This window comes from Mastomys coucha, unplaced genomic scaffold (genome assembly GCF_008632895.1).
Source record: "Mastomys coucha isolate ucsf_1 unplaced genomic scaffold, UCSF_Mcou_1 pScaffold12, whole genome shotgun sequence".
Taxonomy (NCBI): domain Eukaryota; kingdom Metazoa; phylum Chordata; class Mammalia; order Rodentia; family Muridae; genus Mastomys; species Mastomys coucha.
In genome coordinates, this window is record NW_022196894.1 from 55,144,003 (window position 1) to 55,161,853 (window position 17,851).

A 17,851-nucleotide genomic window follows, 5' to 3' on the forward strand; every position below is an offset into this window, starting at 1 on the left:
GCTAACAACACACCTGGACTTTACAGACCAGAGGGCACAGATGCATTTATGAAAAGACAGGAAAGAATAGGGAATGCCTTCACATGAGGCTATAAAAGGTTCACAGTAACAAAACAAAGTGCCATTGTAAGGAAAGAACATGTACAAAGAAGCATTTTTCTGGGCCAAAGGTGATGAGAAATAAAGCCCAGTTATGGGCACTAATTATCCAGTTTCCATAACTCCCATTTAGAAACAGTACCTCCAACAAATAAGGGTAGATTTGAGAGAACAAGAGGATAAATCAGGGAAAGACAAAAAATAAAGCAAAGATATGAGATTATAACCAGAAATAAGTACTTTTTGAACAGAAATAAGGAAAAAGACAAAGATAATGACAATTTTAACAACTAATACTTAGCTGGCACTTTGGCTATATTAAGGGGCACCCTATATTATATCTCTATTTCCCAAAGAAGACTTGCAAGTAAATCCCCAGATGAAGATTACAGGTAATTTAGGTTTCTACTGCTGTGATAAAACACCATGGCCAAAAGCAACTTGAGGAGGAAAAGATTTATTTCAGCTTACAACTGCATCACTGAGAGAAGTCACAGCAAGAGCTCAGAGCAGGAGCTGAAGCACAGGCCACAGAGGACTGCTACTTGCCAGTGGCTTGCTCCTCCTCAGTGGCTTGCTCGGGTTGCTTTCTGATACACCTGCCCAGGGTCTAGTAGCACTCACACAATCGCTAACTAAGAAAATGCCCTACAGATTTATCCATAGGCATTCTGAATGGAGGCATTTTTCTCAATTAAGGTTCCTTTTCTTAGATAACTCCAGCATGTGTGAAGTTGACAACAACAACAATGTAAACCAGGACATGAAGTCTGCATGGGTCAAATGCTCAGGAACAAAAAGAAGTTGATACCAAAACTAGAGTACAGAGACAAGTCTGTTTCACTCAATGATTTGGGCTCTAGTAACTAAACCACAGCTTTTAAATGATGTGAAACTCAGATCAAGGGGCGGGGAAAAGTATTGAAAATTAATATAAAGGATGCAAATAAGGAAATTCAAACGGGAAATGAAAGGGTATCAAAAGGAAAAAAGGAGCTAGAGGGAGGGATACCCCAGTGGCTAAGAGCACTTGTAGAGGACCCAAATTCACCTGCCAGCACCTACAAAGAGGGTCACAACCACATAATTCTAGTTTCTGAGAATCTGATGCTTTCTTTTTACCCCTGAGTGAACCATACAAGCACACACATATATGTATACAAAACTCTCACACATTTAAAAGAAAAAAGATAAAGGAAAAAAGAAGTTGGTAATGGAGCATACCTACATGCCTTTAATACCAGCACTACGGAGGTAGAGGCAAGTGGATCTCTTTGAGTTTAAAACCAGTCTGGTCTACTGAGCTAGTTCCAGGCCAACCAGGGCTATCAGTGACATTTTGTCACAAATAAAAACAAAAACATAAATATGTAAATAAAAGAAAACAGAGACAAAAAAAAAAGAAATGAATAACAAGATAAACACTGAAGATGGTTAGTCAAGGTTAGTATAGTTTATTTTACCACCATATTTCTAAATATAATACTGCGTTTGGCACAAAGTGTAAGCAATTCGGTTAGGAAAGATTTGAAAACTGTATTTCAATGCTTATTCTTGGAATACCCCTTGTGCCCACATGTAATTATCACAAAAAGAGGGACTGGAAGTGACTACGTCCAACCAAAACCCACATTACATTATGGAACAAAGGTACCAATTTATCCCTCACCTCAGAAACTTAACAACTCTTCAGTATAAAGCACAGTGCTGGGGCATTGTTTAAAAACAAATGTTCTTTCACAGGAAGTTAATGGAAATGAGGTAACCAAGCTATATGGTCTCCCTATGAAGGGCCCCTTGCCATATAAAACTAAAACTTTAAGAGGCAAAGTTTCATTGAATAATAGTAAGTTCTAAGGAAATCAAGAGACTAAAATAAGTAGCATATGACAATTTGGGCTATGTGGGAGATTTATTATCTGTTATTTCTACCCTTCCCCGCCACCCACAAATTAGTGATGATTTGCCAAACAATATGAGACAAGAGAATGAAGGCAGTGGTTTTCCAAGGGCACTTTTTCCTGGTTCAGCATTTCCTTCTCTTCATCACTACATGTAGTAGTTAGGAGCGCACATACAAATACGTGCACTCCTAACAAACACTAAAACTAAAAGTAACTTAAAAACAAACCAGTCACCTCGAAAACACACAGTGCTGACCAAGCATACCGAAGGAAGCTGGGTTCTAGGGAAAAAAAGAAGCTCGGAATTCCTCTCCCACCTCCTATGGGCAGTCAGACCTGAAGTCCTTACAAGTGCCCTCAGTATCTATAGCTACCTGCACGATAAAGGGCCGCTTGCAGTTCCTGGAACCAAGCCTGCTACTGAAGGAACACTGCCTTCTCACACAATATGTTGCCAATACATCACCAAAAAGTTCAAAGCACTTAAACACTAATTTCCTTGAGAGAAAGAGAAACATCCCGACTCCAGCTATCTTCCCAGGATCTGCTAACACCAGCAGCACCCCCACAGTCTGCAGCTCTACTATGCACCAATGCTTGTTTTCTGTGAAGAAAGCAAAACAGGATTCTTATTTTTTTTAAAGATTTATTTTATTATATGTAAGTACACTGTAGCTGTCTTAAGACACCCCAGAAGAGGGCATCCAATCCCATTACAGATGGTTGTGAGCCACCATGTGGTTTCTAGGATTTGAACTCAGGACCTTCAGAAGAGCAGTCAGTGCTCTTAGCCGCTGAGCCATCTCTCCAGCCCAACAAAACAGGATTCTTAAGGGAAGCGGCTAGAGACCCAGACTGAACCAAACTGAAAACATCACATGCACCTGCAGTTCTTGGGTCACTCAGACTCACAACTATCTAAGTGTGGCAAGCCGGGAGTCTACAGATTGCTACATTTCTTTTTAAGAAGCAGCGGACAAGACAAGCTAATTCTCTGAGAATTTAATGAATTTACTTCTTAAGTATACTTCTCTATAGCTTCCTAAGCAGAGCTTTTCTTCACTGAGCTTATCATCCTTCAGACTTGTTATCCATTCCAAACAACACCTTTCATGCTGAGTTGAAGATTAAATAATTAAAAAAAAATCTTCTTCTTCCATGAATGAACTTTCCAACTTGCTTAATTCCCTCCTGGACATCTGCTTTCTGATGAAATCCAGGAGCCTTCAAGTAGAACAGTCACTGTGTGGTCTTAAAAGAGCCACATGCCATGAATCTTCTCTTGCAATATGTACTCCAAATTTGGAAAGAAAATTTCTTGGAGCTATTTGACGTAACATTCTATAAAAATGATCCAAGGGATGACACATTTTCCATATTTCATTTACAGAAACAAGTCCAAGTATAAAATCCATACAACGAGGAAGAAAAAAAAAAAAAAAGATTCTCTGCCCCAACACAGTTGCAAGAATGACATTTGGGGTTGTCCTAATAAAACAACTAGTCTCTGCTGCCATCTAGAGGTAAAGACTGTGCAGTGAAATCAGCCGATAAAGCTCAACTTTTGACTGTTCTTAAGCTCTAAGTTATTCTTCCTCACCAATACTACTGATGAGCCCCACCATCACCATGTTTGATGTTAGGTGGGTGCTTCAGACAGAGACCTGTGGGGCTCATGAAATGCACCTACTCCCAGACAACTGGATCCCATCCTCAGCTCTAACAGTATCTGGGCTTGCTATACACTTTAATCAGAAAGGATCTGATGAACATCCTGCCAGGTGACCACTGAGCCAAGGCACTCTGGACTCTGATGGGGCTAAGTTTGCCCTACCGTGGCAGATCCGAGTTCCCAGTGAAAGAAAGCATTTGTACCTATGTAGAGTAGCTTCAGCTACAGCAGCTGTTCTCTGTAGGAGTGGTGTGCTACCCTTACCTGCATCAGACAAATAACCCCCGAGAACTTATTAAAGATGTGGATTCTATATATGGTAAACAAAACAACTTAAATGACCCCTCACTAAGGACTCTGGACACTAAGTTACAGGAAACTTCAGAAAACTATTCTGGGAAGGCTGAAACAGACTTCAACTAAAGCTTCAACTGTTCACGGTTAGACGCTTGGGATGGCAGTCATAGAAATGTCCTTATCACTGAGAATTTTCCTTTTTCATGTCTTAGCAGTTTAGTATAGCATCTTGTAATTGTATGCTTTTAGAAAGTGTTGAGAATAACAAAGAGCACTGACAATACCACTAAGCTGAACAGACCACTAATATCATAGATGCGTGTTCATCTGCAGCAGCGGATCTCAACCTGTGGGTCTCAATTCCTTTAGGTGTGGAACAACCCTTTCACAGAGGTCACCTAAGACCATCTGCAGTCAGATATTTATATTGTGACTCATAAGAGTAGCAAAATTGCACTTATGAAGTAACAACAGAAATGAAGGTCATCACAGCACGAGGCACTGTATTGAGGGGAGGCAGCATTAGAACGGTTGAGAACCCCTGATCTACAGATTCTGCATCCCTAACCTGAAACTGAACATTCTAAGTCTAATTTCTTAACCATGATAATGTCCTAAGTGGACAATTCCGTACCTGATCTTACATGACATGTAGTGATCAATACAGTTACACCAAAACTAATGTATAAAATTATATTCATTCTATTTGTGTAATATAGATAGATAGATAGATAGATGTGAAATATATATGGCTTTTGTGGTTAGAAGTGGATCTCACTGTGTATATGGAGATTAAGTCCCCAAAATTCAGACATTCAAAATACTTCCGATCCCCAGTGTTTCAGAGAAGCAAGCCAATCTGTAGTTCTTTTACTTCACACATAAATATTAAGTGTGCATGTCTTAAATCCAGTTTCTTAAAATGTCTGTAGAAGCATTCCCTATAACTTCAAAGGCATCACTGTGTAATGACAGCACAGTGCTTCTATATAATTCATTTACTATACCCTCATTATTAAGAATTTGTTATCTATGTCTACTTTTTCATTCTAATTAATGCAAGAATAACTACCTTTACCCATACCTCTAGTTATTTCCTAGAAAAGGTCTCTAACTTAAAAAATAAAAATAAAAAATAATGACTAAGTCACAGGGATGAACTTTAAGGTACTTGATACACAGTGCCAAGTTGTTCCTTCCTTCATTTGGACACTGTTGTTGTCGTTGTTGTTATTATTATTATTTAAAATAAACAACAAACACCTGCCTGTCTGAGAGGCAAGAATGTGGACAAAGCACGTCATGGTAGATGAGCAATACTGATCAGCAGGAAGAACTGGGCTGTGTTTATACACTATGATTAGGAGCACGTTCACATAATGAGTTTGCAGAAAGAGTTTCCTGAAATATCTTCCCTCAAACTATCTTAAATCCGACAGATCCCCAGAACCTAGTGCTTTCAAAGTCAAACACCCCACACTAACTACATGTCTTGAAAACATGACAAGTTTCTTCTAAATGTACCAATAACTGCCTTTTGTCTTTGTTGTTGTTGCTGTTGTCTGATGCAAGATCAAGGGAGTATGCAAGCAGAGAATTCCAACAAGGATCCCTAAACCCAAAGCTACAGACTTCAGTAGACTTTCCACCAAAACACCCTTGGGACCTGTGGATAAGTCTAGTCATCAAAATGACTGCGAGAAATTACACATCATAAGAACTGTCACCTCTAACACTTTCCTCCACATAAAAGGGAAAAGGTAAGTAAACCTACATAGTCTCTAGGAAGATTCATCTCCAGAAATAGATGGTAAGCTCCAATCACCACCATGGAAGGCCAGAGAAGAATAGCCATCTGCCAAGGAGATAGCGAAGCAGCAAGCTATCCTAGGGCTCACAGGTTGACGGACCTGGTAAAAGGCATGCTCAAAGGAACAGCACATATACAATTTTCAACTCTGCGTGAACATATATACACACTAGATCACTCCTGCAAGCCACTCGAGTCCCCATGACACGAGTTTAACCTAACTCAAGGCTGGACTGTAGCATCAGCCGAAGACAAGACTGGACTCTACTACAGCTCAAGAGCTTTGTGGGAGAAAGAAGTGATCCTTCATTCTATAGAACTTTACCACATAATCACACTGCCTAAGAAAATGTACTAGCAAGAATTTCTAACTTACTTCATGAAAGTAGAATGAGTTCCACCAATATGGCATTAACAATTAAAATCAAAGTTTAAGGTCTAAAAACCATCATTTCTGTATGACTATAAGAAAGAAATGAAATTCTTAGCTATAAGCAGGAAGAAACAACAAAATCAGTAATAACTGATTATGTGCTTGGTATGGCCTACCCAATAACCATTGATGTGTGCATACTTGACTGCTAGCATTTAGTCCCCTCTCCTATTTCTGTAAAAAGATGAAGTCATGGAATCATATTGCTTGGATGTAAGAAAAGTCTCTAGATTAGCATTGTGGCTTTCTATAGTAGTCAGAGCATAGGAGAACCAATGGTCACTACTACTAAGACTTTGGAGGAAAATATAAATCATTGTTCTGGGTACTTAAAAAAAAAAGAGCAATAAGTTATCATCTCATATGGCATCTTTACTCACATTCCTTCCCTCAATGTTATACAAAAAATTTAGTAGCTTCAACAAAAGCTTTAGACCAGAAGCCCAGGAGGATGACAGTAACAGAATACTGCATTCAGTCACCACAGGATGCATACAGAACCTTGGCATAACATATAGTCACTTTTTTATCTCACTCAAAGTTGTGTCACTGAGTCAAGAGAAAGGAGTCAGTGTGGACACAGCGGCACAATGACAGTTTTAAAATGAGACATTTTTGACTAAGCACATTTCACAACTTCACAAATCCTCAGGGTTTGAGGGGTGTCAATGATTTCTTTGACTCATGACTGAACACTAGAGGCATGGGCCTGGAAGAAATCCTGCTGGTTGAGCACTACACTTCAGCTAGCATTCTAAAATGAACCCCCGAGCAGAAGCAAAGGAACTGACATTCTCTATACCCAGCTAATCTGTTTCAATGCCTACATTGGTGCCAGTATATAACACCCCAGGGGCCATTTAAAAAGAAGAGGGATGGAGAGAGGGAGAGGAGGAGGTTGGGCAGCACTGCTATACAAGCTAAGGAGGAATGGTGCACGGCATCAGACAAGTAGCAGAGGGAGACTGTGGGAGGACCAAAAAGTTATGGGAGGAAAAGAGAAAAGTCAAGGTTAAAAGAAAGCAGGAAGTGAATAAAGAGACTACTACAAATGAAGGTGAAGAAGCTCTGACACCAAAAGCAAGACACATGCGCAGCAGCATGCCTGGGATAGTACATCTCAAGCAAATTCGGGATGAACAAAGAGCTAGAGAAAGGTGATTCAATCAAGACACAGGTGAAAAGACAGCAGTGAAGTAAGGTAGGGAAGGGGAAAAATGGTTATGCCTGGGTACCATTCATTATGCTAATGAAAGATAAAATATTGGAATCCCTAGAGTGAAAATCAAAGAGATCAGAAGGAAGCATAAAACAAGCTGGGCATGTGTCTATAATCCTCTTACTCTCAAACGGAGGCAGGAGGATCATGAGTGTGAGGCCAGTCTCTCCAGAACCTACACTAAAAAACAGGTCTGAGGCTACAGCTTTGGTAGAGAAAGAACATTTGCCTAGCATTGACAAGGCCACGGGTTCAATTCCCAGAAACATACACACACACACACACACACACACACCATGAAATAGTAAACTGGAGAGGTAGTTTAACAGTTAAAGAGCACTGGTTATTCTTCCGGAGGATTCCCAGCACCCACGTGGCAGCTCATAACCATCTGTAACTCCAGTTCCAGGATACTCTGACACCCTCTTCAGCCTCCATGGGCAATGCACACATGATGAACAAATATACAGGCAAAACATCCATACACATAAAAACAATATAGACTACAATTTTTTAAAAAAAATTAACATATACCATACTATGCTATATGTTAAAATATTAACATATTTTATACTACCAATAGTATAAAAAAAAAAGTACCCAGGAAAGTTTTACCTTGAAAAGTAACACAAAGTACATTGTACATTGAAGTTTTGAACATTTTCTACCATGCCGGAATACTCCAAAATAAGTTTTATGTCAAGATGACATGAGCAAGTTAAAAAAAACAAAAAAAAAACAAAAAACAAAAGGACACAATACTGTTTTTGTGTGTTGTGTAAAGATTATCCTGTGTTACTTAAATGATACCTTCTCTGCCTTCATGCCCTTTCAATTTGCACACAGCATTGTAATGCTTATCTCAAAAGTTTACTGTCTCAACTTTGTGTTGACAATGCTTACCATTTATGCTCTTCCTTGTCAATAAAAGCTGCTCAGCCAGAAGAGAAAATAAGACGGGACTTCCGCCAGCCAGGGGAGGAGGAGAAAAAGAAGATAAAACAGATTGAGCCAGGAGAAGGGCAAGAGGATAGATTATAGGAAAATACATCTAAAGCCAGACCAGTACTAAAATGCAAGTATCTCAAGGCTTTTTGGCAGGGAGGTAGCCAGATTAGCTTAGAAGATTAAAATAGATTAATGACTGCCCAGGTACTGCAGTAAAGCCTGATTAAATAAATCTTGGTCTCTTTGTGTCATTATTGGGAAACTATTTAGACTAAAGAAAAACATCTGCTATATTGTTGCATGTATTTATATTTACATTAATTGTTACACTAAAATAATTATGGACATTTCTATGATCACCAGCACAAACTCACTTTCAAATAGTAATCAAGTTCTCTCATTAAGACAAGTCTTATAAAATGTTCCATTTTAACAAAAGAATTACCAATTACAGCACAGGCTCACTCCAAGACAAATCTTGGGCATAACACACAATGCAACTAAGAACTGAGCATGACTTGGATTTCAACAACATAGTGTTTGACATACAAAGCAACTGAAACAGAATCCTGCCACCCCAGCACTGCCACTTCTGAAGAAATTTGGCCATTTTGATGGGTTAAAAAACAATGAGAAATAGAAGGAGCTACCCTATGTGAAAGTGGGAGGGCAGCTCACTGAGAAGAATGTGTTTTAACAGGAGTGGAAGGGAGTTGAGATGGCAATGTAACGAGGGTGAAGTGGACATGGACAAAGCACACCATATACACATGTGAAATGGTCAGAATTAAAAAAAAAGAAAGAAAGAAAGAAAAAAAAAAAAGAAATGGTCAGAATTTTTTAAATCCTAAATGGAGACTGTTCTAAAACTCTAGAGTAACCGTAATTAAATTTTAAGAAATAGATAAAATTCCCAGTGAATGGAAATAATGAAACTCCTAAAAACTGACAATTTTATGTTAGAGTCCTACTTGTTCTGTTTATTCAGCTCTGGTGACTTCTGTAATACTTCTCTTAACTTTTTGAAATCATATTATCTGATTTTAACTGGAATGTAATTGGTCTAGTATCTAAGAGAACTGTGGACCAAATACTTGGGTAACTAATAAAAAACAGTTTTCTCTGAGTTATATTTCAAACTCCTTCCAAAGAAACATATAGCTGAAGGCCTGCATTTGAGTGGGGCAGCATCTGCAAGTTAAATAGGCCAGAGTTTGGCCTAATAGCTCATCTTACTTGACAAGCAGGTTAAGAATAATTGTGATGGGCTGGAGAGATAGCTCAGCGGTTAAGAGCACTGACTGCTCTTCCAGAGGTCCTTAGTTCAATTCCCAGCACCACATGGTGGCTCACAACCATCTGTAATGGGTATCTGATGCCCTACTCTGGTATATCTGAAAACAGCTACAGTGTACTCATATAAAAAAATATATATTTAAAAAAAATTGTGATAACTATATATGTTGATAGAAATGAAAATAAAACTATTTTGGCAAGAAAACTACATAAAACTCACAAAGTTGCATTCATATATACATAGAGCATAGTTACATTCATTTGTTTATATATTGATTGTCTATATCAACTTCTACACTAAAATTTCAAAGCTGAGTAGTTAAAACGTGACAATTGGATCTGTAAAGCTTTAGTACTAATAGGAGTAGAGTCCTATTGAGTAAATAAAAACATACAAGGAAAGAGGGCTGCTAAGCACTGGGCAGTATGAACTACACGAGCAAGGAACTCAGGAACAAGACGGTTAACCACACTACCATCACCTAATTTCTCAAAGAAACACTTGCAGCTCAAGAATTCAGTCTAGCATTCTATAAAAGCTGATGAAAATGAGAAACTACATTTCAAGATGTTTGTAAAATGTTTAGAAATTGTATAACATCTAAGTACTCAATGACAGATTGTTAGATCATCAACAGGTCAAAGGTGGGGTAAGGTGCTCCATGACTATAATCCCAGCAATGGGCAAGCTGAAGCAGGAAAAATCTAATTCAAGACCAACCTAGACAGTGAGATCCTTTCTCAAGACAAAGCCAAAACCAATGCAAAATGTTAAAGGATTTACAGTACAAAATAATGATATGTATTACTGTTAAACACAAGAGGAAATGAAAGGTCTTACATATTTGTTAGGGGTATTTTTTCATGAAACTCATGGATACCTCTCAAAATTATAGCAGGAAATGTATGTGGGATTTGGAGGAAGAAATGTACATCTGTACTTTCAAGTTTTCATAAACTGTTGTCAAGAATCATTCATTTAATATTTGTAAGAATTGAGGGAATTCTATCAAATTTCCTAGGGTAATTGACAGTCTATCTAGCGGTTTTCAAGTACAGACTGTGACTGGCAATGTAGCCTTTTTCTTTTCTTCCTCTTTTGTTTATTCATCCTGAATATTGCCCTTAAACATTCAGTCATGTTATTTGGATCTTTACTAAGCATACCAATACATATATCCAATAATGTAAACTGATGGTGTTTTTCTCTCTCTAATTCTGTGTCAACATTTGGGCTGACCTCAATAAATAATCTTGAAAACATCATGCTCTGATTTGGTTCTCTATGAGTACTGCCAACATCTACAGGAAATATTCCAAGCTTGACTCCTACAGCACAGATGATGCTTCTCAGTGGTGTATAATGCCTGTACATTAAATTATACACAAGTCTAACTTTGGTGGAAAAGGTAAACAAGACAAACAACCTATTCACTCAAAGATCCTCAGTGCCCCCTGATCAAGTTATTCCAGAGGAAATTTAATATCAATAAAGCAACATGATTTGAACAATACCTACAATGCTTCCCTCTGCAATCACAAAAAGAATTGGGCATTCACTCTAGGCTATAGACACTGTTGCCTGCATGAGTTACAGCCTCCATTAAGAGTCAGGCATCTATTTATTCCTTTATGACACTTATAACACTGAATCCAGTTAAGCATGATAATAAGTACTTAAAGTTCTAACACTCAAGCCGGGCGGTGGTGGCGCACACCTTTAATCCCAGCACTTGGGAGGCAGAGGCAGGCGGATTTCTGAGTTCAAGGCCAGCCTGGTCTACAGAGTGAGTTCCAGGACAGCCAGGGCTACACAGAGAAACCCTGTCTCGAAAAAACAAAACAAAAAAACAAAAACAAGTGCTAGCACTCAAGAGACCAGAACAGGAAGACTTCAAAGTTCAGACCAGCAGTCTGGGCTACAAAGTAAAACCCCATCTTAAAATTTAAAAAAAAAAAATGATAAAGTTAATAAAGATTAATTAGACACTATTGTAAAGTACAGGACTTTGACAACTCTTCCATGAAAGTAATTATCTTCAGAGGCATAAGGTCTCCAGTCAAGATAAAGCTATGAAATAGTAACAGTTTGCTAATAGAGACTGAATGAATGCCTCCTACCAAAAAAATCACTGCTCTGAGCCTCAAGGATAAAGCGAAGGATGAGGAAAACCTAAGCTCTGCCCATATGGAGCTTACAATCCCAGTGCCCGGAGACAGTGATTTAATAAGGCAAGCAGCAGCCAGTGCTAAATGACCTGCCAACAATCAGAAGTGCACCCAAGCACTATTCTAGGCTAACCAGGAGCAGCCTCTCAGGGAGGTGATGATTCTGCAAGTCATACAGACATTTCCTACTATAATGTTGCTAGGTATCCATGAGTTTCATGAAAAAAATACCCATTAGTAAATGTGGAAGACCTTTTATTTCCTCTCTTATGCTTAACAAAGGTCTGAACTGAGTTCCTACGTTAACAGCTAGTTACTACAATCAGAAGGACAGCAAGGCACAGCTACTACAAGAACCTGAGACAAAAGGAATGGAGCCTGTTGAGCAATAGGGTAAGTGAGGACCAGTATTGCTGAGCCAGGATAAAGCAGTGTGGACTAGTGATTTGGAAAATAATCAGCCATGGTAATGAGATTTGCTGTGTGCTGAGAAAGCTGTAAAGATTTAACCAAGTTTATGATCTGAATTCTCTAGGAGCTGAGGGGCAAATATTGATGCTGAGACCTCTATTTTGAGCTTACTACAGTGGTTAATACAAGTTAGAACAACATATATGTCAACAGAGCAAAATGCAAAGAAAGACTCAGGAAACCTTGTGGAGGGAGATACAACAGGACCCTGGAGATGTGAGAAGTAAGGGAAGCAAAGAAACATAGCAATATTGTTGGCATCAGGGCCTCTGAAACCCACATAGGCAGGGCTGATAGACCTGTTGCCAAGGCAACAGCCATCATATTCCCAGAATCCATCGGGCTCACCTCCCACCTTTACCTGTGACCACCACATCACCATGTATGTGTGTGTGTATATATATATATACACATATACATGGAAGTGTAGAGTGTATATATATATACATATACACACACACACATATATATATGTGTGTATATATATGTGTGTATATATATGTATATATGTATGTGTATATATATACATATATATGTTTGTGTGTATATATATATTATATATATATATATATTATATATATATATATGGGGAATGCCTCTCCATCTCTCCCTCTCCCCCTCTTCTCTTTCTGCCACCTCCCCGTCTCTCTCTCCCAATAAAACCTCTTACACGTGGAACTGTTTGGGCCTAGTGTGCTGTGTCCAGACACAAGCCGCTATTCTAACACATTAAATATCCTACCAAGCTTGTGTGAGACTGATGGGTTGTGGGGACTGACACATGGAAGTGTAGAGAAAGGCAGGTTTACAACAATATTCCTATTAAATACTGAATACTTTAGAAGCCATCCAGATGTTTGAATTTGAAAGTAAATCACATATTAGGATTACATCTCAATTACTGACAAAAAGATAAAGCCTACGGTTAAAACTGCTTATTTAGTTCTGAACAAAATCAGACTGAATCAACTGCCAGAGTTTGATGATAATGTGTATAGATCATGTACCTTTTAAAATCAATAATGAGTTTGCTTAGGGATGGGATTCTTATCTTTAGTCATAATAGTTATCAAGAAAAACACAGTAGAAAGAGCATGGACTGACATCAGATCACCTGATGGTGAAGGAAAGCTACCTCACTCAGCAGGAAAATCCCAAGCTCATCTCTTAGATCTCAGTGCTTCTGTCTCCTCCTGTATACAAGGGATAAAATAACTACTACTCTGTACACTTACAAAGACGAAATAATAATCTAGCACTCATAAAGCAACCAAAACAATACATGACAACAATAGGTAGGATGAGGCAGGGGAACTTTGGAATTCAGATCATAGTAAAAGGTCAACAAGTGAAAACGGGCATTCCTACCCACTGACTCCTGATATTTCTGATCGTTCCTGTTTTCTTCTTACATGTATGGTGAGAGGGGGCATCTAAGACGCAGAGTGAGCTACTAAATCATTTGAGGAAAAACTCCTCAAATCATATGGACACTGATAGCTATAGATTCCCAAGGCCAAGTTAGTCTTCTTTATTTTTACCTTACGTTTAGTTTCCTCCTTCTGTCATCCCTACAGTTATTCTATATCCCTAGTCTAGTCTCAGCCCTGGGATCCAGACTCCCACTCGCCACTGGCAGTGTACTATTCTTTTCCCCTTAAGTCACAAAATCCATGCTGTAACTTTCAGCTTCACACTGAGAAATCGCCTCAACCTGTGAACTCCATTGGTGTTTATTACCATGTGACGGCTCTGAGGTCAAAATAAATGGAAATCTGACACTGACCATATCATCAAAAACTACGGATAGGTGGACCTTGGATCCTTGGAGGGTGACTTGAGACAGTAACAATAGGAGTAGCTATTGCCATGTTAAGTCTTATGGGACTTGAAATGTTCAAGGCCACTCTGCGGGAGTTACTTAATGCTACTTTACTTGAAAAAAAAATGCCTACTGCACCCAGAATGGGTACACATAGCATACCATAATAAAACCTGTTAGAACTGTTTTACCATAATTCTAGTTTTGTTTCAGAAACAAACCAGCTAAATGAACATGTATGTTAATGAACACCAATTCCTTATATGTGATAAAGAACACACTACATTAATATTTTGTACATATACTACACGCCAAAATTGTGTTGTGCTATACAACTTTAAATTACCTTCATTTCATCTTCACAATTTTTTGGACAGAATTACTCTTTTACACGTGAGGAGAAAGGAGAACGTGTCAGAGTATCAGTCTGTGATTTGAATTCCCAATCTGAACCTAGTTCAGGGATTACTGGTAACCAACCACTTCTACGCCAAACTGCCCCTGTACAAAAAATGGTGTATCTAGTCTCAAAAAAAAAAACTAAAAGATACAGAAAATCAGAGCGTAGGAAGAAGCCCTTTCAGACTGGCAGACGACGACGGAGTCACTCTCGTTTCATGTGTGACAGGATATTGTCCCTCGCCAGTCCCAGCGCCGCCTGGTGCTCCCTCGGCTCCATGCCCCACCACCGGGTAGACCGCCGCGACTGCTACACGCGGGCAAGGCAGCTGAGGCGAGAATCGACCAGGGGAGGAGGAACGTGGGAGGCGAGCGAGCGCTTACCTGGTCTGCTGGCGGCTGGCGGCTGGTTCTCCCACCACTCGTCTCCCAGATCGTCTGCCATCCCCGTGAAACCAGAACGCGAGCTGATAACCAGATGAAAGCCAAGCGGCCGGCTGCACTGCTGGGCTCTGCTTCTGAGCCGGCGTTAGCAACGCTACACCCGGAAAAACCAAGGAACTCCGTCGCCTGGCCCCCTGGAGATGACGTCACAGACACCACGCCCCTCCGGTTGCGGAAGCCCATGGTGTCGCCGTTTCCACACAGACTCAGGCGGTCAAGATCGACCGAGAAACACCAAATAAATGCTCTATCGAGCCAAAACATACAAGCCGAAGGTTATCTTCGGTTTGGGTCATTTCTTTTAATATCTTTAAGTGTTTTGTTTTGGTTTATGGCCGAAAACCCGATGTCGAAAGTGCAAGAACTGATGCTAAGACGACTTTTCTCTGTTCAATTTCAAAGAACTTGCACCGCGGGAGGAGAGCCGAGCACGTGGATGTGTTTTCACTTGGTTGTCAGTGTTCTGGCGTTACAGCGCCTGTGCAGTTCGTCCTTAGAAACGCACCTGAGAATTTCTGACGACGAATGTCAGAACTTCTTTGTACATGTGAACTCTGCTCTTTTTCTACAACTTAAGAGGGACGAATGCTCTGGAGACCTGAAACATAGCACTTCTCTATTTAAAATACTTAATCAGGTTTTGATATTCTCTTTAGAGGACTGGGATTGTGATATATCCCATTAAGTACCACGACTCTTGGAACACGAATAGAACTTGGGGCCTGGCGCGGTGGTGTACGCCTTAAATTACAGCACCCGGGGAAGCAGAGGAAGCAGAGGATCGCTTGAGTTGAAAGCCACCCTAGTCTACAGGGGAGCTCCAGGACACCAAAGGCTCTGCAGAGAGAGCCTGTTTATAATAAGGAGGAGGAGGAGGAAGAGGGTGATGATGATTATGATAATAATTGTTTTATTCAACCGTACTTTTTTTTTTTTCTGTCAGCTCCATCAGCCATCTGCCTGACAACAGGTATTAAGAAACCAGGAAGACCACAGGCCAAATGCAGCCATTTGGTTGTTTGTACCCATGTTCTTAAGTTATTTTTATAGTAGTACGCTTTAGACAAAATAAAGTAAACTAACCAGAAAGAAAGAGTGGCTTTAGTATGGTACATCTATACATTCATACTTGATGTATTTACTATTTCAGCTAAGGCTGAAACAACTACTGGAACTTTACCTGAGCCCTTTTTCTGTATAGCATATGATTAAATACTGTTAGAGTTTAGGTATGAATGGTTCACTTCTCAGGAGTTTGAACTGGGCAACCTTCATAGAAGACAAGTCACTTGAACTTTAGCTTGTCAATGCATATCAGGCAGTATGAGTGTAATTTTAAAAAATCAGTTCCTTAGTGAAAAAGCTGGCCTGTTGTTTTGGATAAGCTTTTAACCTTATTGGTCGTAGGGGTCTATAACACAAAGTAAATGAATGAGATGACTGCTGAGAGCTCTACCAGTTCTGTTCCTAAATCTAAAGTGCCATACAAAGAAGTCTGAATACTACTATTACAGTGGAAGGACATGATAGCATGGTTGTTTAGGGCAAGTTGTGTTGATGTTACTGTTCAGAACAGATGATAGATTTGATCAGAGCTTCCCTGTAGCATGGGTAAGATAGTGATTCTCCATCTTTGGAACCAGCACAGCCTCTTGTCCTGTTGCCTCGGGTTGAAATAACCTTCCCTCACTTGTGTACTTGACATTGTACAAATGTCAGGATTTCCTATGGATGCCACAGTGTGAAGAGATTGGCGCCTACTGTTGTGAAAGAAAATAAGGGTTGACACTGGTTGAGGTTGGCATACTGTGTTGGTTAGTTTTATTGTCAGCTTGATTCAAGCTATAGTCACCCAATAAGGAGGAGGGAACCTTGATTGAGGAAATGCCTCCTCCATAAGATTGGGCTATAGATGAGCCTTTAGACCATCCTCTTAATTAGTGATTGATAGGGGATGGCCCAGCCCATTGTGGGTAGTGCCATCTCTGGGCTGGTAGTCCTGGGTTCTATAAGAAAACAAGCTGAGCAAAACATGACAAGCAAGCCTGTAAGCAGCACCCCACCATGGCTTCTGCATCACCTCCTGGCTCCCAGTTCCTGCCCTGTATGACTCTTTCCTGACTTCCTTTAGTGATGAACAATCCTATGGAAGGATAAGACAAATAAAGCCTATCCTCCTTAAGTTGATCTTGTCAAAGTATTTCATCACACCTATTGAGGGGAACTCTGTAGGTGTCCAGGCAGAGAAGCAAACCCATGAAGAGATAAGATTGAAAATTCTGTTCAGATGGACTTCATCAACATGACTCAGACTTCAGGAAGCCTAGTGCATGGTGGTTCATTGTCAGCATGTTTAAAACATAGTACAATTTTTGAAAAAGTTCTCAGGCAACAACAATTCTCATTCTAGGCTTCCAGGAGACAATCACTACAATTCCAGGTGCACAATAAAGCTTAAGGTGTGACTACTTAGACACTCCTTTACAAAGTGGTTGTGACCATGACTGTGAGGATGAATTTAATGTGATCTGTTGAGGGAATATTTAAAAAATGAATCCACCCCACAAACTTCTCCACCGGGTCACATTCTTGAGCCAGTGCTATCCCAGGCATCACCATGTCCCGGCGGGCTCTTGCTATTCTCTCCTAGCTATTTACAATATCCCGCTCACTTGTGACTCTTTACACACCCTCACAATCATTCATCTAAATAGCGCCTAAGACCTGGTAAGTAAAGCATGACTCTTAAGGCCTTAATATCCAATCAGATTTATATAATAATATCACAATAACAAGATGCCAATACAATAATTTCGGTAGAAATAATAAAGACAATATTCTAACACGATTCATCTATTTTGTAAAAAC

The 17,851-nt window shown here is 39.7% G+C and overlaps 2 protein-coding genes across 5 annotated transcripts in view; one reads left to right on the forward strand and one right to left on the reverse strand.

Moving 5' to 3' along the window:
- Cmss1 (cms1 ribosomal small subunit homolog) overlaps positions 1–15,133 on the reverse strand; it is a 302,226-nt gene extending 287,093 nt beyond the window's left edge. Inside the window, exon 1 of one of the 2 annotated variants that reach the window (XM_031364152.1) lies at positions 14,924–15,133. The gene's annotated coding sequence lies outside the window, so the exon portion shown is untranslated. Of the gene's footprint in view, positions 1–13,453; positions 13,478–14,923 lie in introns of those variants that run through there. The other variant, XM_031364154.1, reaches the window with a different exon arrangement.
- Positions 1–15,671, forward strand: part of Filip1l (filamin A interacting protein 1 like) — a 245,065-nt gene extending 229,394 nt beyond the window's left edge. For 2 of the 3 annotated variants that reach the window (XM_031364147.1, XM_031364150.1), the window contains one exon: positions 14,769–15,671. In XM_031364147.1, coding sequence (XP_031220007.1) covers positions 14,769–15,668 — 900 coding nt within the window. In that variant the 3' untranslated portion in view covers positions 15,669–15,671. Of the gene's footprint in view, positions 1–5,544; positions 10,368–14,768 lie in introns of those variants that run through there. The other variant, XM_031364148.1, reaches the window with a different exon arrangement.
- The last annotated feature ends 2,180 nt before the right edge of the window (positions 15,672–17,851 follow it).